The sequence below is a fragment of the Piliocolobus tephrosceles genome, chromosome 5, assembly GCF_002776525.5.
Source record: "Piliocolobus tephrosceles isolate RC106 chromosome 5, ASM277652v3, whole genome shotgun sequence".
Taxonomy (NCBI): Eukaryota; Metazoa; Chordata; class Mammalia; order Primates; family Cercopithecidae; genus Piliocolobus; species Piliocolobus tephrosceles.
The window spans coordinates 28,805,732-28,831,643 of record NC_045438.1 but is presented as its reverse complement, the minus strand read 5'-3'; the positions used below and the strand labels follow the sequence as shown (position 1 = coordinate 28,831,643).

The following is a 25,912-nucleotide window of genomic DNA, read 5'->3' as shown; positions in this document are numbered from 1 at the left end:
AATGACTATAATATTTTCAAGAATGTCAGTGGACACTTGCTGTTTCTCCCTTAACACCCTGTACCTTCTTAAGCTACTCCCTCTTCTGGAAGTCCTTCTCCTTCCCTTCCTCCCTAAAGTATTCATGGAGACTCCTACATATTTCCAGCCACCTGAAGCTCAAATGACATCTGCTTTTCAAAGCCTTCCCAATCCCTCCAGCTGAAATAAATTTTTACCTCCTCTAAATTCCTGTAACATTTTCTTTGCATCTCTTTTGATATGAAAGTGTTTCTTCTCTTTAGACAGCAGTATAGCAGTGGTAAGATAATCCATTTTAAATATCAGAAAAACCTGGTTTTAAGACCCCTGCCAGTAACTGACCTAAGTAAGTGAATTAACCATCCCAGGCCTCCATTTCCCCATCTGTAAACTGACAAGAGAGACAGAACTACCTTAAAAAATAAAAGAATTAAATAAAAAGATGCAGGTAGTGTTCAGCAGAGAGTACGTTCTCTATTCTTTCCCCTACTGCACCCAGAGAAGATGTCTGTGCTCTGTTTATATAAGCATTTGACAGCCCAGTGTGGAGAAAGGATTCCAGCAACAGGGAACAGTAAAAAGGGCCCAGCATGCAAAGGCTTCAACTAGTGGTTTGGGCTGCGTAGAAAACAAGAGTGGCAGTGGGAGTGAAATGAGACATGGCCAGAGAGGAAAACAGAGGCCAGACCACCAAAAAACTCTTGTGGTAAACCTAAGGGGCTTGAACTTCACCAAAAAGATTCCGGCAACTGTTTAAAAATGTTAAAAAGAAGGGCGTAACTGACTGGATAACAATCATAGGGCTTTTACAGGAAAAGTTATTTTGAAACAGCAAAAGTTGAGGCATATAAAAACCTGTTCCCATGATAAGAAATGGACTTCTGTAGATTTGCTGACTATATTACCCACTGAAACACAGAAGCCTGGGTGGGATAAAATAGGCAAAGAATGATGTGAGAGAGAACATTTCATGACTCATCGAAAGTTCTTTCTAATATTCTAATTTTGTGAAAAATCAATTTCTTAATCAGATTTCTTAAGTAACTTGGATTTTAAGTAGGAAGCAAGTGAATTAGAAATCTTCAGTAATATAATCAGTTGGGTCATCTCTGAATCTCAGATAAAAAGGGTCATAAGGTAAAAAAAAAAAAAAGACATGTAAATTATTTTTAAAGAGAGGCATCAAACTGTCTACAGTACATGAATTAGATACATGGCAATTACCCAGATAATAAGATGGGTCTGAAAGTTATTATCAAATAACCCAGATGATAATACCTGTTAAATGGCTTAATTACCTGATTAACTTAATACAAGTAATAGGTCAATTTCTCAAACTCATTGCTTAGAAAACCTTAAAGCAATCCAGATTTCTTAGGGATGGAAACTTCACTCTATTATTAAAAGCTAACTGAACAAAACTTACGAATTTCATCATCCACGTGACAGTTTTTTTAAAAAAAGCCATTGAGAAGAAAAGGGATAAAAACATACAAGGGAAATAAAGGAGTAAAGCAATTAAAAATGGCACTTTACATAGTAAGTCATAAAGCCAGAAAAAATACAATTTGTTAAGTGTTCTGTATCCACGACTTTGTTCAATTCTCAAAACCACCTTATCACATAGATTCTAATATCCTCAATTTTACAGATAAGGCTTCCAAAACTTAGGCAACTGAAATAATTTGACAAAGCTTGGGTAGCTATTATGTAGCTGACATGACCAGTTGGAGACACAGTTTTTCTTTCTCAAAAATGTTCAGCAACCTTCCTCTGTCATATGCTTATCCAGATGAATATTTGGAGAATGTTAGCACAGGTAAAATCCTTAGCATTTGTTTAATTCCTAATTTACTGCAGAGGAAACTTGACCCAAAGAGATTAACTGGCTTTTTCAAGGTTATACAGAAATAAAATTGAAAACCCAATCTCCTCTCCAGATTCTACTAAACCTCAGTGCAACATTTTTGTTACACTAAACTCAGAGATGTTGGCACATTACACTTAATTAAATCAAACCCAACTAAAATCTAAGTATTTTTCCAATGACAGGCAGATTGTCCAAATCTCACCACTGAGGATGAGCTAGGGCAGGCTTGGCTAGGATAGTTGTCAAGCAGCCACTAAAAGGGATTAGATTCCAAGAGGCCTAAATTAGGGAGCAGGAATTTCTATTCAAGATAGCCTAGAATACCAAACATTTGAGAGGTAAACCAAGCAATGGCCTGTTGGGGAGATGGGAAGTTCAAATACCTGAACGATCAAGCGCAAACACAAAGTCTAAAAGGCCACAGACAGGTTCAAGGTTCCAGAGAGAGGATCAGAGCAAAAGTAAATTAGAAATGAGAGATGGGGGTAGTTGGTTTCCCAGATGGGTGCTTGCACAACCATGTTTCATGGGACAACAGAAGTAGTCCTGGAATAGGTTTGGGGTTACTGGGAAAAGGAGGCAGGGCAAGGTTATACAAAAGCAGCAGATTGAAGTATTGCTCTCCAAAGAGTTCTCATCTATACTAAGGCAGACGGATTTACAGGAAGAACCCGATTTTGAACAGGTCACTATATAAAAATCCATATTTACAGTACAATTTAAGAGAGGTGAATAATCCTTTTATTCAATACTTTAACGTTATCCAGTTTTTAAATGAGAACTCTAGGACACAGAGATTGTGGCTATTCATCTGAAGTTACAAAGCGCATTACTACAAAATCAAAAAAAGATAGGTCTTCTAAGTCAGTCATTTCTGTATTTATAGGCTGCCATGATAAGAGTCAAAACTGAGATGATCCCTCTTGAAACTATAAATCAATTTGCGCAAAATAAGCACTTACTGCAGAAACAGTCCTTACTCCCCTAATCCAAGTGACAAAGGCTCTGCCATTCCATCAGTATTTCAAATTGTCTTGCACATTTATTGTGGAGGTCTAAGCATCATCTAAAACACACACTACTATGATTAATGCTTTTAATTTTTATTTCACATATGTATCCAATTTTAAGTAAGCACACACACAGATGCACACACACATAATTGTATGTAATAAAGAGAACTTACCTTTAAGTCACTTCCTGGTAACGTGCCCACTCCATCTTTCCAGTCCATAACACTGAATACATCAAACTCTTGACCACTTGTGCTAGAGGCAGATTCAGTCATGATTTATTTTTTAACCTGAAAGGGGAAAAGAAAGCATATCACTAAATATTCCACATGGAAATCTGTTTTTAATTTAGTACTCATTAGTTCAGTTCCCCTTAATTACATAATTTTCTTGATCACAATATCCCACATTCCTAGATCTAAAAACAACTACTTCAAAAATATTAACACTTTTTTCCTAGTACAATCCTTGGAAAAGTATAGAGAAAAAATATTAATAAAAATTTCTAAGTTAAAAAGTGTTATGGTAAACATTTTCTATTCATAAACAAAAGAAATGCATTGATTCAAGGCATATTCACTTAAAACAAAAAGTCATAATGCCATATGGATAGAATTCCTTGCCTGTAAGTAGTCTATTTTCTGTTTTAAGACACTAGAAAAAAGTAGACATGGATAAAGGATAATCTGCCAATTTGTTATTCTAGGAAATAGGAAAACAGTCTCAAAATGTACAGCAAACACCCGTAAAAAGGCTCTGTTAAGACAACCAATTTGGCTACCGAAACTGTGACAAAATTCCTAATTTTCATTTTCTAAAAAAATTGGAAAACAAATTTCCATTGATTGTAGTATTGATATTGTTCTGAGACTGTTGTCTGTATAACATGAGAAAAACAAATAAGTAATTATGTTGGTATCATAGACAACTGATGAAAGATTGACGGGTCTTAAATTTGAATGGAAGTATCAGTATGAATTCATGTGTTTTATCTTTAGAAATACGTGTATTTTCTAGTTTTGTCCACTGAAAGAATCTAGAAACAGTCATCAATCAAGAGTAATGAGCAGCCTAGCTTCAACTGTGGTGTCTAAATACCATTTCTCACAATTCTCCCCATAGAAGGAGCTGACTTCTGCTCAATAGCAGGAAATGTCCAAGATGAAAACTTAAACATCTTGTCAAACAAGAAAGCAAAGAAGCTATCAAAGATAATGGAAGTCATATCCAAAGAACTCAAGAGCCAACCTGAATAGGCCCCTTCTGGCCAAAGACAGACAAAGTAGCATCCTTACTATCCTAATTACTAGCTGCAGTGAACTGAAACACATCAGATAAATGTAAATCCACAAGTTCATAATGACATTCAAAGCAAACAAATAAACCAAGAACACCTCATTGATCACCTTTTCAGGATTCAAGAAAACTAACTCACTATTTGGAAAAGGAAACATGGATTTATCCTGCCTTTCCAATGTGATCTGTATGTTAGAGTAACCATATCGTTGGGCAGATAAAGTTTCCCCTTAGAAAGAATTCCAGCTAATAAATGAAGAAAGAATGATAGAATATTATAATTTGTAACCTTTAATAAATTAATGGTTCTAGGCAATGACCATCAATGGCTGCCAGGAATGCAAACCCAACACCATCTCTGAAGTAGCCTTGCCAGGAAAAAACAAAATCAAACCTAATCTGATCAAGTCTATTTATAGAAGCTAGCAGAGAAAGAAAGCCTGTTAAATCACACCACAAAGATATAAGGAAGAAAATCCAGATTACCAGAAACTCTTTAGCAGCATTTCTCAAAGCATGCATTCCTCAAGGGTCTCTGAGACCCTTTCAAAAGGTCCAAAGAGTCAACTGTTTTCATAAAAATACTCACACATTCTTTGTTTTCTTCACTGTGTCGACATTTGCACCGATGGTGCAAAACCAAGAGAGGATAAAATTGCTGGTGCAACGGCAATAACTGTAGTAGCAGCCATTGCATTCTTCTCCGCCATGCATGCACAGTAAATAAATGTCAGTTTCACTAAAGACCATTATTGATGAAGTAAAAATAATAAATGTTATTAAGTCTTGATATCTGAATATACATGTTTTTAATATTCTGTGTGATGAAATGGGAAGTACTTTGACATGCCAAAGTACCATGAATGCAAGCTTCTGGTTTTTAATGGAATGCCTTTTTTACTTAACAAGCTATATTTATTCGGGTTTGGATGTCTGGTAAATATTTTGTCAAAAATTAATGAAGCGGGCCTGTCAAATGAAGGAAAACACTAACAGTATTTGTAGCTAACAATTAAATTTGAACCTTCAAGAGAAAAATCAGGATTTTGTAAAACTTACAAGCATCACCATAAGCTTGCCAGCTTCCAGATGGCTAAAGACTTTTCTAAGGCAGTGGATGGGCGGTGATAGTAATGGATGTGATTTTTAAAATATTTCATAATGAAATATGTCAACACTTGAAGATCTGCCTAACTCGGTTAAGCAAAATTTTCAAAATGACCAACGCATGATGGTACAAAATTATGCATAGGTAAATGATCCATTTAAAGTGCAAGATGGACCAACAGATTTTATTTATTTATTTATTTATTTATTTTGAGACAATTTCACTGTTGTCACCCAGGCTGGAGAGTGCAGTGGCATGATCTTGGCTCACTGCAACCTCCGCCTCCTGGGTTCAAGGAATTCTGCCTCAGCCTCCTGAGTAGCTGGGATTACAGGTGCCCACCACCACACCTGGCTAATTTTTTGTATTTTTAGTAGAGACAGGGTTTCACCATGTTGGCCAGGCTGGTCTTAAGCTCCTGAACTCAAGTGATCCGCCAGCCTTGGCCTCCCAAAGTGCTGGGATTACAGGCATGAGCCACTGCACCTAGTCCCAACAGATTTTAATGTAACAGATTATGATTCATAATTAATCAGGTTCATTGGTAAGGTTTCAAACTGCACACTGCAACTAATCTTTAAGAAACTACCACCACCTGTCAAGTTTTAGTGTGGTAACTAAGAACGTTCACTATTAAATGAAAAGGCTATTAAAATATTCCTTCCTTTCCCAACCTCATACATGCATCAAACCAGATTTTCTTCATATACTTCAAGCAAAACAACCCAATGCAACAAGAATGCAGAAGCAGATATCCAGCTATCTTCTATTAAATTAGACATTAAAGAGATCTGCAAAAATGTTTAAAAATGCCATTTCTCTCATATTTCTTTTATTCTGGAAACTGTGATTATATTTCATTAAAATTATGCTTATATATGCTATCATGTACTGGTTTTACTGTTATTTTTAAATAGTTTAAACTATTTCTAATATAGCAAATATTGATATACATATAAAAACAATACCTCTTTGAGCTTTCAACCATTTTTAAAAGTGAAAAGGAACTTGAGACCAAAATGTCTGAAAGCCAATACTGTAAACTACATAAAAAGATAGGCAAGGAAATATGAAATTTTTTTCATATTTTTAGATGAAAAGGGATTTAAGAAACACATCAACCAATCACAATATTACAATTCATAGATATTCTGTGGACCCTGATTTAAACAAAAGATTATTAGACAGGAAGGAAAGTATGAATGCCAAATTGGATATTTTATGATATTAAAGAAATACTGGTTTTTTTTAAGAGAAACGACAGCAGGTACTTTTGAAAGAGGAGTTGTTCCTTGTATTTTAGAGGAACAAATTGAAATGAAAAGATGAAATGATGTAATGTGAGAAATTTGCTGTAAATAAGGGGATGAAGTGGTAACAAGACTGGCAATGTGTTGCTAATTGTTAAGATGTGTAAAGGGTCCATGATAGTTTTTATTTTACTACATCCTAGTTTTGTATATGCTTGAAAATTTTGTTCAAAAATTCAAGATTTTTTGAAGTGCAGTCCCCTTGCATATATAATATACACTCACTTTTAAATAGTCAATAGGAAAAACTTCTGTTTCTTTTAATTACAGCTAATTTCTACTGGAATTTACTAGATGCTTCAATATTTTTTCTTCTGTTTTCCCCCATAAGTAGAGAAAACATCAAATATTAGACATATTATTAGGCCTACTTCTGATCATTTCAAAGCTTACACAATCTAAATTTGAAGAAGAATCAGATTTTACAGACCTCAAAAGCACAAGCCACAAAAGCAAAAATAGACAACTGGGATTATATGAAACTAAAAAGATTCTGCACAGCAAAGGAAACAATCAACATAGTTAAGATAAAATCTACACAGTGGGAAAAGGTATTTCCAAACTATCCATCTGACAAGGGATTAATATCCAGATTATATAAGAAGCTCAAACAACTCAGCAGCAAAAAAGCAAATAATCCGATTTGAAAATGGGGAAACGATCTACATAGATATTTCTCAAAAGAGGACATACAGATGGCCAACAGGTATATTAAAAAAATGCTCAGAATCACTAATCATCAGATAAATACAAATTAAAACCACAAGGAGATATCATCCCACCCCAATTAAAATGGCAATTATCAAAAATGTAAAAGAAGAAATGCAGGTGAGGATGCAGAGAAAGGTGAGCTCCTATATATATTGTTAGTGGGAATATAGAGTAGTATGGCCATTATAGAAAACAGTATGGAGGATCCTCAAAAACTTAAAGACAGAAATACCATATGATCCAGCGATCCCACTACAGGGTATATATCCAAAGGAAAGGAAATCAGTATAGCAGATATCTGCACTCCCATGTTTATTGCAGCACTATTCTCGATAGCCAAGATATGGAATCAACCTAAGTGTCCATGAGTGGATGAATGGATTTTAAAATGTGGTTTACATACACACAGGAATATTCAGCCATAAAAAAGAATGAAATTCTGTCACTTGTGACAGCGTGGATGATGAGCCTGAAGGACATTATGTTAAGTAGGTAGGCACAGAAAGACAAATATCACATGTTCTCATTCATATGTGAGAGCTAAAAAAGTCTCATAGAAGTAGAAAATAGAACAGTAGTTACTAGAGCCTGGGAAGGGTAGCGGGAGGGAGGGAATAGACAGAGGTTGATTAACTGGTATAAAACTACAGTTAAATAGGAGAAATAAGTTCTAGTGTTCTATAGCATAGGGGGTGAATATAGTTAACAATAATTTACTGTGTATTTCAAAAGAGTTAGAAGAGTGGATTTTGAATATTCCCAAAACAATGAAATGGTAAGTATTTGAAGTGAAGGATATCCCAATTATCTTGACTGGATCACTACACATGGTATGCATGTATCGAAATATCATATGTATACCATTAATGTGTACAATTATTATGCATCAATTAAAAGTAATTCTTTTAAAATAAGATTTCACTACCATTAAGATTGTGCCTCAAAACAGGACATAGGATGTAAAGGGCTGAGGAAGAATTAATCTAATCAATAACAGAAATATGAAATGAATTAAGACTTCGTATGACTTCTCTCTCACTAAGCAGGTAACAACCAGCAATGATACAGACTCCCTATGAAGTGATGTTTAAGGGTGGTAACTTTTTTTTGTGATAGACAGTAGAGTGATAGAATATCCTCCCCCTGGTGGATAAACTTGGTAATACCCAAGTGATCCTTTAATAAAAAAAGTTTTACTGTTCTTTCTGGTAAAATCTCTAGATAACCATTTCCATTATTTTCTTTGGCAAGTACACTTTAAGGAAATTTAGTGAAATGATCTTATAGTATGAAATTGTCAGCTGTGACTATCCTGGGTATTACAGTCTCCATAAATATAATAGTATTTGATAATAGCATTTGTTCAACAGATACTAAGTATCAGGCACAACACATACTTTTGTAAGTTTGATTCAATCTTACCTTCTTTGAGAAAAGGATTCAAAGTAGCAATTTACATATATTATTTCAATAATTTCTTTTTCAGAAAAAGAGGTATTTTATCATCCCTCTAGTCTACACTGAAGGAACTGAGGTGCAGAAAGATTTGGTAACTCAACCAAAACCACAGCCAGTAGCATGGCCAGCATTTGAACCCAGGTCAGTCTGATTCCAACGGTGAGCTTTCTTTGTCAACCATTGTTTAACCTTTACAGAGCTTTGTCCCCCTCTGAAAATCTGGCAAAATCTACTTTTACCAGAATATGGTACACCTCAGAACATGACAAAACTAGTTTACTGGGCCAGAGCTCTTAATATAAATATCAAGTCCACATCAGTGCAACATGTATCTGATAAAGTACCTTCAAAGTACATGCTTACTAACAAAATGTCAGTAAGACATACAGACGCCACCAATAGATTTTTAGTCTTTTCCTACCTAAAAACCATATATGTATAAAATTCACAGCAGCAAAATCCTGTCTGACAGGAGGAATAGAAAGTAGCAGGTATCTAAAAGCTAGCACTATACATAACCTGCAGTAAATGTTCACGTTAATACTCAGAATATGCCTGTGCTGTATGAAACAGTAGTAACGTTACACAATGTACCCTGCCTGAAAACATGTATCTAATATTTGTAAAAATTGTTTTCACCCATATTTTCATTCTGAGGTTTGTAGAGATTCTGTATACAATATTATAGCATAAAAATATTTACTATGTTGTCTTTCTCATCATCAAATTTTGAAGCCTATGGGTACTTTCATTATCACAAGAAGACTGAATGGCTGTAACAGATTGCTTTTCTACCATCTAGTAATGAGGCAGAATAGCCAGCAATCAATATTATTTTAAGAAAAGCGGCTTCTAAGACACCCCAAGTCTTCCTCCCTTGTTGTCTCTCTCTGTAAATGTGTACACTTGCATACAAACATACAAAGTCCTTTACTTCAACAATTCGTGTTCCTAAGACTCGGTAAATTTTTGCAGTACTTAGAAATGCTCTCATTGTGTTTTGTTCTTGTAAGTATCACCTGGTGCTACACCATAATCCATCTGTATTCCACAGGCCACACACACACACACACACAAACAGGTAGGTAAGAAAGTCACAATGCAAGTCACAAACACTATTTCTCCTTCAGCAGAAAACCCCATCACAATTTTTTTTGTTGTTGTTAAATGGTGCTGAGATTTCCTAAGGAAGTATCTTAAAAGTACACCCTGATGGGTCCTCTGTGCTACCAGATAAGATTCAGCATTTTCCTCTTCATCTCCTCTAACTCCTATTGGTCTCCAGCCACTACTAATGTCAAAAGAGGTAAGTTTGGGGTTCAGATGTCCACCAAATGCATCAGAGCAGCTTCTGATTCCCACTAATATGTATATGTCATGGCTGACCATGGCTGCAACCAAAGGCATTGATACCCAGCATGCTGCTACCACTGCCCACTGTGGATGTCACGTCAAGGAGCCGATGACTACTGAAGACAGAGACCACTACTGCTGGCACTAGTGCAAACGTATTGCACTCTGAAAGTCTCTGCTTTGTGAAACAATTTGCTTTTATTACAATGTTCTTCCCCTCAGCCTCCAAGAAAAGCGCTGGAGAATAGACTAAATGACATATGACACTTTCTTCAGAATTACCTCCTATCTCTCTCCTACACCACTCCTCATCTCCAAACCAAAGTTGTGAAACCTGACTCTCCCTTGAGATATTCTATCTCCTGGATGAACCTCCTCACTCACTCATGTAAATAAATCCCTGGCAGCCCCGGTCTACCATGTACCGCTTACATCAGGTGGTAATTAAACTAGTTAATATCTGATATTCAAAAACCCCTATAAGACTTTATATTCAAAAACCCCTATGAGGAAGCAGACCACTCATATATCGATGCTGGCAAGCCTTCTTTCTGTATACTTTTTTGTGTCTGTTGAATGTTTAAATAATTTTTTAATGAATAAAAATGAGTTTTTAAATCCAGTTTCATGTTTATTTAAAAGTGTATATTATAAAAGGCATGTCTTCCCATGAAAATATTTGTTATTAATGCCAACAACTGAAGCTACAGCACAGACATCACGAAGGAAAATCCAGTTCCACAAAGCTCTCTGGTAACTTAACTAGTACTCGTTAACTATATATGCACATTCATCAGCTCAACAGAAGGATGAGAGGAGGAGGTGTAGGGTTCACTCCTCCACCACTCAGGTATGCATTCACAGACTGTGTATTTATGGTTCCTACCATTCCTGAGTGACACCTGAAGTTGCTGTGACATTTAGTAATTTGTCATTTTGCAGAGACATGATTCTGAATCACACACGCCATAAAGCTGGGGCAAGGGCAAGTTGTCCAGCCTGGCCGAGACCCAGCCATGCTCTTAGTCATAGTGCTTAGTCTCAGTGCTATGAACACTGTAAATAAAGTGATAAAAACTGTATCTTTTTAAGAAATGAAACAAAATTAACTGCTGGTTGAGTCTAGTGTTGATGACAGAATGAAGGGAGTATGGGGATGTTTGTGAAAGCGACAGGCTAGCCACAAAATAGAAGTTTCAGATAAATTGAAGACTGAAATGTCAAATGCAATGATGACTCAGACACATTGTGCGAACAAAACTACCAAATGCTCCAAAAGGAAGTAAGTAGAAAGGATGTGTGAATTTGTTTCAATAAGTGCTCCAGACAGTACACAAATCAGTCATCAAATGAGATAAGTAGTTAGGGGTCTAGAGAGACCATTTAAAATGTTCAATTCTTCTTTAGCAATTTTATGGAAGGAATTATGTGCTAAAATGATTTTTTTTTTTCAAGTTGAGAATTGTGACTGGCTTCGGACATCGACCTCACAAATGTCAAGAATCTACTGTATCTCATTTTGACTGGTGATAAACAGTTTGTGTGTCCTTCATAATCTTTCCTTCCTACCATTTCTGTGCTCCTATCTGCCAGCAGTGGATAAAACAGAGGCTCAGAGTGAGGAGCAGGGACTCCTACCAGCTGGGTTCCTGCAGCATATTCAAAATACAGAGCCTGCCTGGGGCCGAGATGAAGGGAAGATACCAGTCCTCTGAGATACAAGCAGCACAACCTAGGAGGCGCACAGCACAAAGCAAAAGAGAGGGCGCTGCCTATAACCCAAAAATCTGCACCTGCAGATAAGGGAAGAAATACGGATTACTGAGAAAGGGTATTGACTGTAGTCTGACCATTCCTGGTCAAACCATTGTTCTCCAAATATTGTCTTTAAAAGAATGGCTAATAGTCCTCAAGACTGGTTAAACAGTTTTAATAATTTTACAGTTGCTTTTTCTTAAGAGCTGCATTTTATAGTTTCATAGTTAACAATTACATTTTTCAAAAATAAGGTATAGAGATGCTATGGTTATGAGTTGAGAGTGGTTGTAAAATGAGGGTAGACATTACCTTAAAAGCAGCATCTGAGAATCAGATTCAAATTCTGTCATTCAGATAACAGGCCTGAGATCAGTGCCTGGTGTCAAGGAACTAAACTTGCCAGTTTTTGCTTAAAAGGGCAGTGTATCTTTTGTAAACAGTGTGTCAGGAATACTAACCCTAAAATCATTACTATGAACCAAACAAAAATGACAACTATGCTGAAGAGGAAGACAGCAATGAGAAAAACCAACACCCACTGTAGAATCCAACACCTTGTTGCTATGATGCCTACTAAGTAACACCATCAACTCAAGATGATTTTTTGTTTACTTTACAGAAATCATCTTCAGTCACTAATTGTTAACTGGCCAACTTGGCGCAGAATGACATTCTCAAAACTCCTAAACGGCATTCTTCAGTAACATCATCTACAACGAGTCTCCCCACTGCTAATCACCTTGTGAATGCAGCATATAAAACTGCTTTGGGCCTCCCCACCCCACTCACCCAGCTCCCGTCATCCTTTCATAGGTGCAAACCAAATGCTTCATTGATTATCCTCAAGATTTGCTGTACGTACTCTTACAGTTCCTCTTTCCATCCCCTACCCTTCCCTCAGCTACTTCCTTCTTTTCCTCCTCTTCGTATCACTTTCCAAAGTTTGACAGTTACACACTCCATGACTTTTAACAAATCAATCTCTCATTTTTTGTACATTTTTGAGACACGGTCTTGCTCTGTTGTCCATGCTGGAGTGCAGTGGTACAATCAGGGATCACTGCAGCCTCAACCTCCTGGGCTCAAGCGGTCCTACCACCTTAGTCTGCCAAGGAGCCAGCACTACAGGTGCATACCAGCACACCCGGCTAATGTTTTAAATTTTTTGTAGAGATGGGGGTCTCACTATGTTGCCCAGGCTGGTCTTAAACTGCAGGCCTCAAGCGATTCTCCCACCTTGGCCTCCCAAAGTGCAAGGACTACAAGTGTGAGCCACCATGCCCAGCCTGATCTGTTAAAAGTCTCAATTTCCCCATGTGTAAAATGTAAAGAATAACAGAACCTTTCTTCAAAATTCATTGAGTAATGGTGAAGACAGATGAGACAGGCCAGGTAATAACACAGCATAGTACTTACCAGACACTAAACAGTCAATAAAATGTTAGCTTCTTATTATAATTATCTGGTTTAACAATTATTCAAATTCATGAAAGCCACTCAGTGACCTTAAAAAAAAATTACGCAGTGGCTTATTTATTCATAGAGACAGGATCTCACTCTGTTTTCCAGCCTGGAGTACAAGAGCACAAACATAGCTCACTACAGCCTCAACCTCCCGGGCTCAAACACTCCTCCCGCCTCAGCCTCTAGAGTAGCTGGGACTACAGACACACAACAGCAGACACTACTCTAGGTTTTTTTAAAAAATCATTTTATTTGAATAACATCTACGGTAGTAAGCCATCTGTGTTCAAACCTTTGTCACAAGATGTGAAGATCACTACCTAAAAAGTAGGTATGATCAGGTGTGGTGGTTCGCACCTGTACTTTCAGCACTTTGGGAGGTTGAGGCAGGAGGATCGCCTGAGGCCAGGAGTTCAAGACCAGCCTGGGCAACATAGTGAGACCCCATACCTACAAGAAAATGCAAAAATCAGCCGGGCATGGTGTTGCACATCTGTGGTCTCAGCTACTCCAGAGGCAGAGCAGGTGTGATCGCTCTGAGCCCAGGAGTTTCAGGCTGCAGTGAGCTATGATCACGTCACTGTACTCCAGCCTAGGCAACAGAGTGAAGCTTTGTCTCAAAAAAAAAAAAAAAAAATAGATACATTATTTTTATTTAATACTATTACTATAATAGTAGTATTTATTTTTATAGTAATAATTCCTCATATTTACATGGCACCAGAAAAGACTGCCAATTTCTTTATAAAGCAACACATCTGAATTAACAGTGAAGGCTTAGCCACATGAAGAAGGTACTGGACCTGAAGCTCAGGCCCTCTTTCCAGAGGATACCCTGCCTTTGGAGCCGCCTAATGAATGGTCACCATGCTGGTCTGACTGCACTTAAACAAGACTAAAGGCCAGGGCAACATTCTGCAAAGTCTGCTCCCCAAAACACAACTTTTAGAAGACTATTTATTCATGTCCCCTGAGAAACGGGTTTGTGGTAAAAGAGATGTCTAATACCCTAGGGTCTTTGGGAGATGTCCAGGATACATTGATGTGCAACCATCTGTGGAGTGCTGTCCCAGCCAAAGTTTCCCAGAGTCACTGAGTCTTGGCATGATTATCACATCACATCAAGTTCCATGGGATCCCTCATTTGGAAGGCACTGAGCTACAGAAAATAAATTCAGGAAATAACATGAAAGTAAGGTAGTGTTTTAGAGGATAGAGTTTATTCATCTTCAAGTTGGATTCAACTACAAGGATGCTACCTTCTAATCTAGCTCCCAGTCTGAACCTGTTTGTTGGTGTAGTGTCTAATACCACGGAAGGTCCTCAGGACTTGTAAGTACTTTGAGTCCAGACTTGAGAAAGTGATTCTGAGAAAGGTATGGCCCCTGCCTCCTAAGACCTCCCTATAGCTCTCAGATTTAGTTTGTGATGACCTTCTTTCACCTCCATGACACCAGAGAAATACAGTCATTAATGGAAGGACTCATGTATCCACAAATACAAGGTCACACGGGGTAATCGTACAAAACCCATAAGCCTAACAAACATGAAAGTGAAACAAACATGGTGGGGCACGTGAGTTTCTTCAATGCTTTGTCATTTTTAAAGGGTATCGTCAATGCCAGCCTATTTGACCCTCATAACTACTTTTTTAAGACTGATAAACATTATCATCCTCATTTCACAGATGAGAAAATTGAGGTCACCCAGGTAAGAAACAGATTTTATCTTCCAAGACGTTGCCAACACATTGTATTTTAGTCAACCTAGAAGACAATTTAATGTAACAGTGGAAAGCAAAGGCTTTGGAGCCCTAGTGCCTGGGTTGAAATCCTTTTTTTTTTTTTTTTTGAGACAGAATCTCGCTCTGTTGCCCAGGCTAGAATGCAGGGGCAAGATCTCAGCTCACTGCCAGCTCCGCCTCCCGGGTTCACGCCATTCTCCTGCCTCAGCTTCCCGAGTAGCTAGGACTACAGGCACCCGCCACCATGCCCGGCTAATTTTTCGCATTTTGTTTAGCAGAGACGGGGTTTCACCGTGTTTAGCCAGGATGGTCTCGATCTCCTGACCTCGTGATCCGTCCGCCTCGGCCTCCCAAAGTGCTGGGATTACAGGCATGAGCCACTGCACCCGGACGGGTTTAAAACTTAGCTTCACAATTTACTAGCTGTATAATCTTAGCCATGGTACCTAACCTTTCTTAAGCTTTAGCTCCTTCGTCTGTAAAATGGGTTAGGTATATCTATTCCATCGAGGTGTAAAAACTTAAAAAAAAAAAAAAATTATGCACACTGGAGTGCTTTGCACATAGTGAATGCTTGCTATATAACAGTTACAGTTATTCTAAAGAAAAGACAAGTGGCCAGGAGAGGTGGCTCACTTCTGTAATCCCAGTACTTTGGGAGGCCAAGGCAGGCAAATCAAAAATGGTGCGGAGTTCAAGACCAGCCTGGCCAACATGGTGAAACCCTCTCTCTACTGAAAATACAAAAATTAGCTGGGTGTGGCGGTGACTGAAAATACAAAAATTAGCTGGGCGTGGTGGTGCACGCCTGTAGTCCTGGCTACTGTAGATGCTGAAGCACGAGAATCGCCTGAACCCAGGAGGCGGAGCTTGCAGTGAGCCAAGATCGCACCACCCACTGCACTCCAGCCTGGGTGACAGAGTGGGACTCTGACTCAAAAAGAGAAGGGCAGGGGAGGGCAGGACAGGGGAGTAGAGGGGAGGGGAGGAGCTCTCCAGGGTACACATGACCTCCAAGCACCAGTTTATCAGATCTCTGAAGTCTCACAGGGCAGAGGAATGAAAACTGTACAAAGGCTAACACCTTCACATCGAAAAAGGCCTATTTAATTTCTCAGGAGTCCAGAGATGAGGATAGGGAAGGTGGGCAGCAGGGCAGTCAAAAACAATGATACGACTCAGATTTCACGGACGAGTAGATTTCAAAGTGAATTTGGGAGACTGATGTAAGGTCAATAGCTGTTAGTTTTGCCAAGTTCTTATAAAGAAAAAAAATTTAACTGCCAACAAAATAAAAAGGACATAATTTCTGAGAAACTACTCAAGACTAGGCCATTGGCAACCTTACTATGACGTTTTTGCTGAGGAGGCATAAAAACATCCTCACATACCAAATGTGGTTCCAGGACCTGCTTTCACGAGAGCTGGTACAGCGGCAAACAGAAAGTGCTGTGAGAGATTAAAGCAAGAGGCCAGTACAAAAAAGAGAGATGAAAGCTCTGGGTCATCATCCCCAAAGGGGCTACAGTGGGAGTGTTTCTCTATAGGAGCACTGGAGCATGTATGTGCAAGTAAGACGCCAGGACCAGGACATAAGTGGGCTGGGAGGACAGAATCTATACACTGATTATAATGCTTATGACATTGTATCTTGATCATCTACTTACAGGAGATTTTGAAGCAGAGAGACCCTGATTTACCCATTTTGCTATCTCTTATGAATATCCTTAGTAGGTATTGATAAAACTTATCAAATGAATCAATAAAAGAGAGGAGGAAAATACAATACACTACTGGAGGGGAATGGAAGGGGCTTGGGGACAGGAAAAATCAGAGAAAGACCTTCATCTGTCCATCTAGCTCATATTCTCCAGTGAAAATTCTAACTAGGCTGCTAAGTATTTGTTTAGGCAGAAGCATAACATCACCACTCCAAGAAACTCTCCTTATATAAGTGTCAGTGGAGAACACATCAAAAGAAGTTAAATTCAAACCTCTTAAACAGACTTATTCAATAAGGATAAGAGAAAAATCTAAACTCACACTTGAAGCATCTCTCAACAAACACACATTGCTACGAAGAAAAATATTCCTTTCAAATCAAGCATGACAGAGACCAGCTTTGATATTCTACTCACTCTGCCTGATAAGAACTCTGAATCACACACATATTGGAATTTAATGTCTGTTGTGGAGAGATGTGAAATCTGCCCTAAGGACCTAAGTTCATAGATTTTAGGCAGGAAAAACTCTAGATCATTATTACAATGTGAGAACTGAAATCTTAGCAGCATCAAGAACAAATCCTTGAGAAGCTGGGTCTTCCGTTCTCATCCATCCCTGCAGAGGAGACACGTGAGTGTGAACTAATCCATGCTGCCTTTGCTGCCTTTAGACATGAAATCAGTCATTACAGCGGTTCCATTTTATTGCTATTTTCTCAGAAACACTGTCCCTTTTTCTACTAGTCATATTTTAATGTGAACGATCCTATTCATAATGTCGCAATGGTCTCTCTGATTTGCTACCTTGTCTGCCATGGAGATCACATGCAAAGGCTAGTCACCAAAGGCAACCTTTACAAAATCTCAACTTCCTGCCTTTCTGTGTTACTGTAAGAAGGACGAATTAGTTGAGATTCTGTGGCCTAACCTACTTACTTCCTCTAAAGAAGGAACAGAAAATGAAAAATGCCTTTCAAGAAAGAAAAAAAAAAAAGGTACACAGAAAGTGAAATCACAAACTGACATTAACGGGCCTATGGCACATTTAATAGACTCTCATTAAATGCTTTTATATGAAATTCATGTTCAACGTACAGACTATATCTCAATTTGAGTCAGAAATATTTTTTAAAGTGCTATCATATCATCAACATACTATACTAGAAGGGTAATAATAGAAATTTTACACCCATTAGAGGGATTCAAGGGCCATAAAAAGAACAAAAACCTGACACAGATATTTCTATGCATATGCTAAATATGCATGAACTGAAATTTAAAAAGAAAAACTAAAAGTACTCTCTTGTTCTTTTTTATTTTACTTCATAATTTTTAACGCTAAAAGTAGTATCTTCTTTTTTCTTATTTTGCTTCATATTTTTATAGAACATAAAGCTAAAATTAAAAGATTTACACTTGATTTCTCTTTTGCATGTAATGAATTAGATTTGGCTAGATTTTGTTTTTCTTTCACAGAAGTCAAGTCTACAGGCTTATCTTGATAACCATTTGTAGCCAACCTGCTTATCAATAGACTGAACAGCTAAGCCTCAAGTCCACCCAATTAGACCACAAACCAATACAGTTAATTACTAAGATCATTTAATAACCAGATCAGATTGACCACCTAGGAATTTCAATTCACTATTCAGGGTTCAACAATGTAATGGATGGAGAAAAATAATCAACTGATTTTGGTGCCAGACCAATCATACCCAAAATGTTCTGGTAACTAAACTAGCTTAATTCCACAAAATTTATAAAATATAAAGATATGGTCCAGCCTTTAAAAGGTCTGGTACGTAGTATATGCTCAAAAAATGTATTAAATAGAACTTCAACAAAAGAGAAGCAGCCCATTCATTACCTTGTAATCAATGCCCACAATGGCATCCTTCTAAGTCAAAATGAAGATCTGCTTGATCCATCATAACTCATATAACAGAGAGATATAATTCCCATTGCAATACAAAACCAACCGATGAGTCAAAATAGACTCTTCACCTCATTTTGCAAACATGGGACATACTCTTTTGGTTACAGTGTATAACATCAGTAATTATAGCACTCTTGCTCAGGATCTTAGTCATATTCCCTGTTTTCATCTTTTACTTTGATTCTAGGACACATTTCTACCACACCACCCTTCCATTTTCTCCCCATCATTGTCTCTCTTATTTTAATTTTCTTCTTTGTTTTACAATCCTGGCTTTAGAGTAAATTTCATAACCTACTGAGCCTGCCTTGGTAGATTCAGGTCCCACTCTTTCATTGACTGACTGCTTTATATATATATATATTTTTCATAACTAGTCCTACTACCTTATTGGGTCTCTTCCTACAGAGAACAAATGAAATCTTTATATAAATAAGCCCAGTGTTTCCCAAACCTATTCTGAGTAATGTTTTATCAACAGTTTGTGATTATTTCAAGGCCATGGGCTAGACCAATGTGTTCTTTTCAGAATAATTCAATAATTGGTCTTTTCTCAACTCTTGGTTTTGAAAAGAAAAAAAAGAAGTAAAGCCAGTTTTTCTTCCCATCTATTTTTCTTATACCTGTTCATTATTGCTCATCTTAGTAAACCAATATAAAAGAGCACATACATTAATCTGGAAATGTGTTGTTTTTAAAATATTCTATGTGTTACTATTTTGAAAATCAAAAACCTAAAGATATATCAATCATATGCCAGTATCATTTTCCATGACTCCACCCCTTTCAAACTGCATGATATGAGCAAGTTACTAAGTAACTCTGAGCACCAGTTTGCTCTAAGAGACAAAAAATAATACCCAGTGCTGGAGGTCAGTGAAAGTATGAGAGGTAACAGTCAGTGCCTAGAACAGTACCTCGGCATACAGAAAACACTCGAAGTATTTTTGGATGAATAAATAAATATAAAGCATCTAGCTTAATGCTTGATCTTCAGAAGGCACTCGATATACAATTGCACTTAACATTGTATATCAACACTTCATAGTGTTTTGCAAAGAGCAACCCCGTCTGCTGGGTCCTATCACAGGAACACATTTCCCACCACATCCAGAGATGCCATCACAGTGTCTACAGCATTTATCTACCATTCACCCATACTTAACCATGGCTTTGTTTTGTTAATTGCCATCGTATGTGCATGGGTTATCTCCCCAACTAGATTAGGAACACACTGAGCCCAAGGATTGATGCTCGATGTCTTTGTAGCCCCAACACACACATTCATTCAACCCTGCTGTTAATTGTTGATTTTGTGAAGCAGTTCACAACACTAATTTACACAAAATAGAGGCTCAATAAATATCTGTTGCTGGAACACAAAACACTGATTTACAGTGTATATGGGAGAAAGAATAATAAGGCAAAAGACATTTTACCATTACATATAATATGCATGCCATTCTTATAATAACCATCCAACTAATTAATTCCAAGTCTACTCAGAAAGAAACTACAGCTTATGAAGAAAGTTCCCTCATCCAAGATCACCCAACTTAACTTTACTCAAGTTCCTCTCAAAGACCCTTGTTCATTCCTCCAAACTATCTTGTCTCCCAAATGGGAATTTTCTAAAGGTCTTCCCCAATTTTACTTCATAAATCAAGCTTAGTTATATACCAAGGATACCCTTTCCTGGTGCTTCTTTTCATCCACCCACTGCATAGCTGCCACAGTCAATACAAATCCGTTCATAATTTCCCACTATTGACTTACATCCACAACCATCAATGAAATAATTTAATACAGTAAAGAGATAATCTGAGAATATTCCTATTAGATAATTAAGCCCTTTACAAAATATATCTTCCATGGATCCACTGAACTTCAAGATGTCACGTATAAATGTGCACACATATGAACGTATAAATAGTTCTCTCTAAATACAGTATCTTTACCTATGTTATAAGCATCCCCAAATCCTTGTAAGGAACAAATCCCTCAATAGTAGCAAGTGGTAACAGTGGAAGACAGTGTAGATCTTCACCAGAAAGTCACCTTGCGAATACACTGGTCAAAGAAAGAATCACCTCGATCCATCTTGCTAGACTCTTGCTAGACACACAATTCAGGCATTCCTTGTCAGTGGGTGAAGGGCTTCTTACTCATTTCTGAAGACGAAGCACTAAAAGAGGAATGCATTATATTGTGCTATGTGTATTGGAAAATATGCCATCGTTCTGCATCAGTGAGCCCAGAAATCCATGTTTCCTGGCTCAACAGCTCCAAAGAGTGCTGAAGCCCTCATCCTTTCCTACTGGTACCATGTGAAACTGTTACACTATTATTAGAAGAGCTCATTATGTCTACTCCCAGAGTAAGGATCTCTAGAACTCCTCAAGAGCAAGGATCTAGTCTTTTAAGTGTTCAACACTGTAAGAGCTCAGAAAGAAACTGGTTAAGTAACTAGCAGAAACAATGCTGCAGGGATCACTCAAGTTACCCATCCTTGGGATGCCAACGGTATATCCCACACACCACATAAAGTAAGTTCTCTCATAAATTCCCCATCCTAACTGCACTACTATAAACAGCACTGGCTGAAATATGGAATTCTTAAAAATAAACTCCCAACCCAGTCGAAATTCTTTAAGAACCAACTCACAATTACTCAGGGACTAATTAAACAGGACATAGACTTCTTTTTTCCTCCCCTATTGGGTTTTTGGATTCTTAGAACATTGATTGGATAATCTCCAAAGAGTGGAGATGAAATAAAACTCAAACTTGTCAGGGTTTATTTTGTCAGGTTCAGTAGCATCAAATCGAAAATAACAATAGATAGTACTTGCAATTTTTTTTAGTCTAGATTTTACATAGTTGGCTATAATTAGATTGCAGCCAAAGAGGTCTAGAAAACAAGGAGGAAAAGCCCTACTTGGACCTTTCCTAAATTCAGTCATTTGGAGGACTCATGTTCTGGCCCCTATAGTTAGTTTAAATCATTACTACTCCAGTTACCTATTTTCTCATCCTCATCTCCCAGCAGACTCATGCAACTAAAATATTAATTACAGTACATTAATTCCCCTCACACCAACCCTTCTACTTTCATCACCCTACCATTTTCACAATTAGGCATCATTTTAAAGTATTTCTTTCATTTACTCCTTCTACTTATTCAATGACTAGTTTGGGATAAATACATTTCAGGTTTTATATTCTGCACCATGTTAGAGCATGGTCTCCTCCCTCAAAGAGCCAACAGTATACAAGGGAAACTACTTTTTTCTCAAGACAAGCTATACTCCTAGAAATATTCTGAGAAATCCATATAATACACACATCAGAAACCAATCTAAAAATTTTAGCCAAGAGTTAAATCAGTATATTCTGACTTAGACAATCTACCTCCAGCCCTTCATAAAGCTTGACAAAGGTAAAAGGATATGACCACTATACATCTGAATAACTCTTTATGGTTCCCAAAATCTGATTTTGTTTTCTTTTAACAAAAGATACAAGGCAAGTATTGCTCCCACTCTGCAGATGAGGAAATGGAGGTTAAAGGAGGTACAGTGACATATACAAGGTGACATATCTAGTTATTGAATTTAGTCTTCTGATTCCTATTCTAGCATTCTATCCACAGACCCAGTGACTTCCCAGACAAAGAAAAACAAGCAGTGTCTTCAAGTCAGCACATTTAAACATGAAACTCACCATCTTAGGAAACAGATTTTACTCTACTTGAACCCCACTTGTCTGCATGACCCTCCTATAGCTGTTCTTGCCCCATTGTCTCTGCTGCATTGTCTCTGCTGCATGGACCACATCTACTTATTTTGCTAATTACACAATTCAAAACGATCCACGAGCAGCAAAAGACAATAAACTCCTGTTAATCATTTTTATATCAATAATTACTCATTTTGACTTCTAGATTACATCTGGCCCAATGAAAGCTGTTAATTCTGCTCTAAAAAGGTAGGTTAATTTTGGTTTTCTTTTGTTTTTGCCAAACAAGATTTAGCGACCCCTTTATTACTCAAGACAGGACAGAAAAACAGGCAGAAAAGGAGAGGGGAAGATTAAAGGAAGAAAAAAACAAAAACGAAAAAGGTATAAACAGTAGAAAGCACTGGAGTAGCATAAATGTACTGAAATGTTCCACCCCCAGAGATGGCTGCCCCCTCTGCCTGAGAACGACCTTTGCCCTAAAAGGAGGTCCTGGAGTATTGGAAAGAAGCCAACACCCTCCAAAATTACCAAAGACGTATAGGTAGACAACAGCTGTATTCCCTTTGGAGATATGTTCAAACGTTGACAAGTCTAAGCTAACACACTGAAACTCACACTCATAACCGTGCAACGTGGTACTTGGCACAAGTCAGCCCATCTTGGATTTAAGCCATAGAAGTTATGTGACAAATACCCCCAAAGTACTCAATGTAAGTTTCATTCACAAAATGTTACCACTGGCCCCCCCAAGACATTTAGAGTTCTAGAATCTTCCATATCACTGTATAACAATGTAACACTTATATTAATTTACAACCCTTTTGTTCCAGTTTTTCTACTTTTTCAACTCCAAAGAATAAGACAGTTTACTTTCAGTAGAAAACAGGTGCTAAAATCCTAATTAAGAACCTAGTAAGTAAGCCAATACAAAGATTATCCAGGACAATCTCATAACTTCCTAATGTTTCATTCAAACTACAATCACACTTAGTGTCAATACATTCATGCATTCAAAGCAGTCCCACAAAATGATGTTTTTCTGCCAACCCTGTCTCATACTCCCCTTCCTGATCTCCAAATGCAGCTTTTTAACATTTGCAGGTATGTCAAGCTATTTGTTTCAACAAGCGGGTCTTACCTTTCGGCGGTGGTGAAACACAGAACTCTCTGGCGATCTTCACAATTGCTGTCCACTCTCAAGATTTCTCCTAAGGGTTCTATCATCGGTTTAAAGAGAGGGAAGGTAAAATCAAAACACTGTCATCAAAAAGAAACCTTCAAATCCACAATCCCCAATTAAGAAGTTTACATTCTGAATCAGTTAGGCATAATTTTACACCATGCCAGTCGGTAAATTAAAATAAAATAAGCTGGTTCTAGATGAGTTGAAATGGATTTTAATCATTCCTATCATTCCCATGTCCTAAATTCACCCAATAAAGTGTCTCCTATTGTATATTACAGGCAGGTGAAAGTTACAAGGATCATTTGAGTCAACTTTAATTTCCCTCACTGCTTTTATCTTTAAAATTAAAGATATTTTACAGAATACACACTGGAAAAAGAATAGATATTATATAAACAGTTTTAACCCATACATTTAAGGACTTTAAATCACCAATTATACAAGTATTCAGAAATAATTTCGTACTCAGTGAAACAAAATTAGTCTTAGAACCAAAAGGGACTACTTATTTGGACTATACATAACTATACAGCTAAGAAACTACATAAAATTGCCTTATATTTATCAGAGAGTAAAACGAACAGCTCATATAAAAGGCAAATCTCAACTAAAGGTCTTTTCCATTTCTTCAAAAGTTTTAAACACATTTCAACTTCGCAGTTTTAGTAACATTCAAAATGAAGTCATCAGCTGAGACTCGTAATTAAAAATTGATCAGAGGTACAGACACCGATAAATGCAAAAGCAAACAATTGTTTCCAAATCAGGGAGCGATCAATCTCAAATCCCAGAATAAAAGCAAAGTGTTTTTCCCAAATAACTCATGTCGGATGGAAGTTACAGGGTCTGAGTCCTCAGAATTCATTGCTCCGATTTACTAAACCTTCAATTTCTGATCAGCATCCTTTCACACAACATCTGGCTGCTCGCTCAGGTCCTCTAATTACTTCCACGTCTGAACGGACTACGTAGCTACAAGTAAAGGCCAAACTTTGCTCTCGGCCTTCCGAACTTAAAGACGCGTTTAACCACTAGAGGTCTCTCCTTGGCCAGTTTTGCACGTTCGCTATTTTGCTGCACTTGAAACTTTCCGGAGAAATGCTCTCTACTCGAGTCAGTGTTTTTCTAAAAACTTGCGCAAAAATCCACGCGACCGAGATAGCCAGCACAGAGCCTCTCGGACTCCCTAAACCAATAAAGACATCACAAACAACGCTCTAGGAAAACCAAAAGGAGAACTGGACGCACTCGCCCCGGCCGCGCCCCCCCACCCCAAAATCTTATTTCTCATCTCAGTTTCCCCTAACCTAACAATTAAAAATCTATTTTTGTTTCTATGCACTCTGAATGATCTCGAATGCATTTTTCTGGCGGTGGCCCCGAGGTGGAGAAGAAGCGGGCCAAGGGATGCGGGGCGTTGGGGGTGGGGGCGGTAAGGGGGAGGGCCGTGCTCACAGTGCCCAAGGAAGTTGCCTAAGGAAAGGCACTCCGTTTTTCGGGTCCCCTCAAAAAATCGGCGGGGAGGGGGAGGAAAAGGAAGCGGGGTGGTGGCAGCAGGGGGACTCAGAAGGGAAACCGAAGCAACGTTTACCTCCGTCTCCCGTGGAAGGGTGGGGTAGAGCCGCGGTCCCCGCGCCCCGGAGAGCAGCTAGTTACCCCCACCTCCCTCCGAGCGCAGGCGGACAGACCGACGCCCCCAGCCCTCCGCGGGGACCGGGAGGAACCCGCCCGCTTTTAAACTTTCTCTCACGGTCGCGCTGCGGGCCGTGCTTTGACCGGGACGGGGGGAGGGGGGAATCGCAGGGCCTTTTTTTTTTCTTGAAAGGTAATTAAAGTTTTACCACCAGTCCAAAAGTTGCGCCCTCCCCCCGCCCGTGCCACTGTGCCCTCCTCCCCCTCCAGGGCTCTCAAGTTTTCCTCCCCGCCCGCCGGCCCCCACACTCCACCAGCTCGCGGGGCGCGCGGCGGATGCCTCGGCTCCTGCGCTTCCCGATCCCCACCCCCGCCGGCCTCTACTTCCCCCCGCCCCGCCGCCGCGGCGCGAGGACGGCCCGCGGGGCCCAGGACGCGAGTGTGCAAAGCCCATTATTCCGGAACGGCACACGCACGCGGCGCGAGGCGGGCGGCGGCCCCGGCCCCGGCCCCGACCCCTCTTTTCCTCCCCAGGATAAGGCAGGCGTAAACAAGTTGCAGGAAAAGCAGCCCCGCGCCGCCCCCAC

The 25,912-nt window shown here is 38.6% G+C and overlaps 1 protein-coding gene across 6 annotated transcripts in view; it reads right to left on the bottom strand.

The window, feature by feature from the left end:
* The window catches only part of L3MBTL3 (L3MBTL histone methyl-lysine binding protein 3), a 123,676-nt gene that overhangs the window by 96,618 nt on the left and 1,146 nt on the right, over positions 1–25,912 (bottom strand). For 4 of the 6 annotated variants that reach the window (XM_023230610.3, XM_023230614.3, XM_023230611.2 and 1 more), the window contains exons 2-3: positions 23,646–23,724; positions 3,078–3,194 (exon numbers count right to left, since the gene is read on the bottom strand). In XM_023230610.3, coding sequence (XP_023086378.2) covers positions 3,078–3,179 — 102 coding nt within the window. In that variant the 5' untranslated portion in view covers positions 3,180–3,194; positions 23,646–23,724. Of the gene's footprint in view, positions 1–3,077; positions 3,195–14,370; positions 14,492–20,856; positions 20,877–23,645; positions 23,725–25,912 lie in introns of those variants that run through there. The other 2 variants (XM_023230613.2, XM_023230612.2) reach the window with 2 other exon arrangements.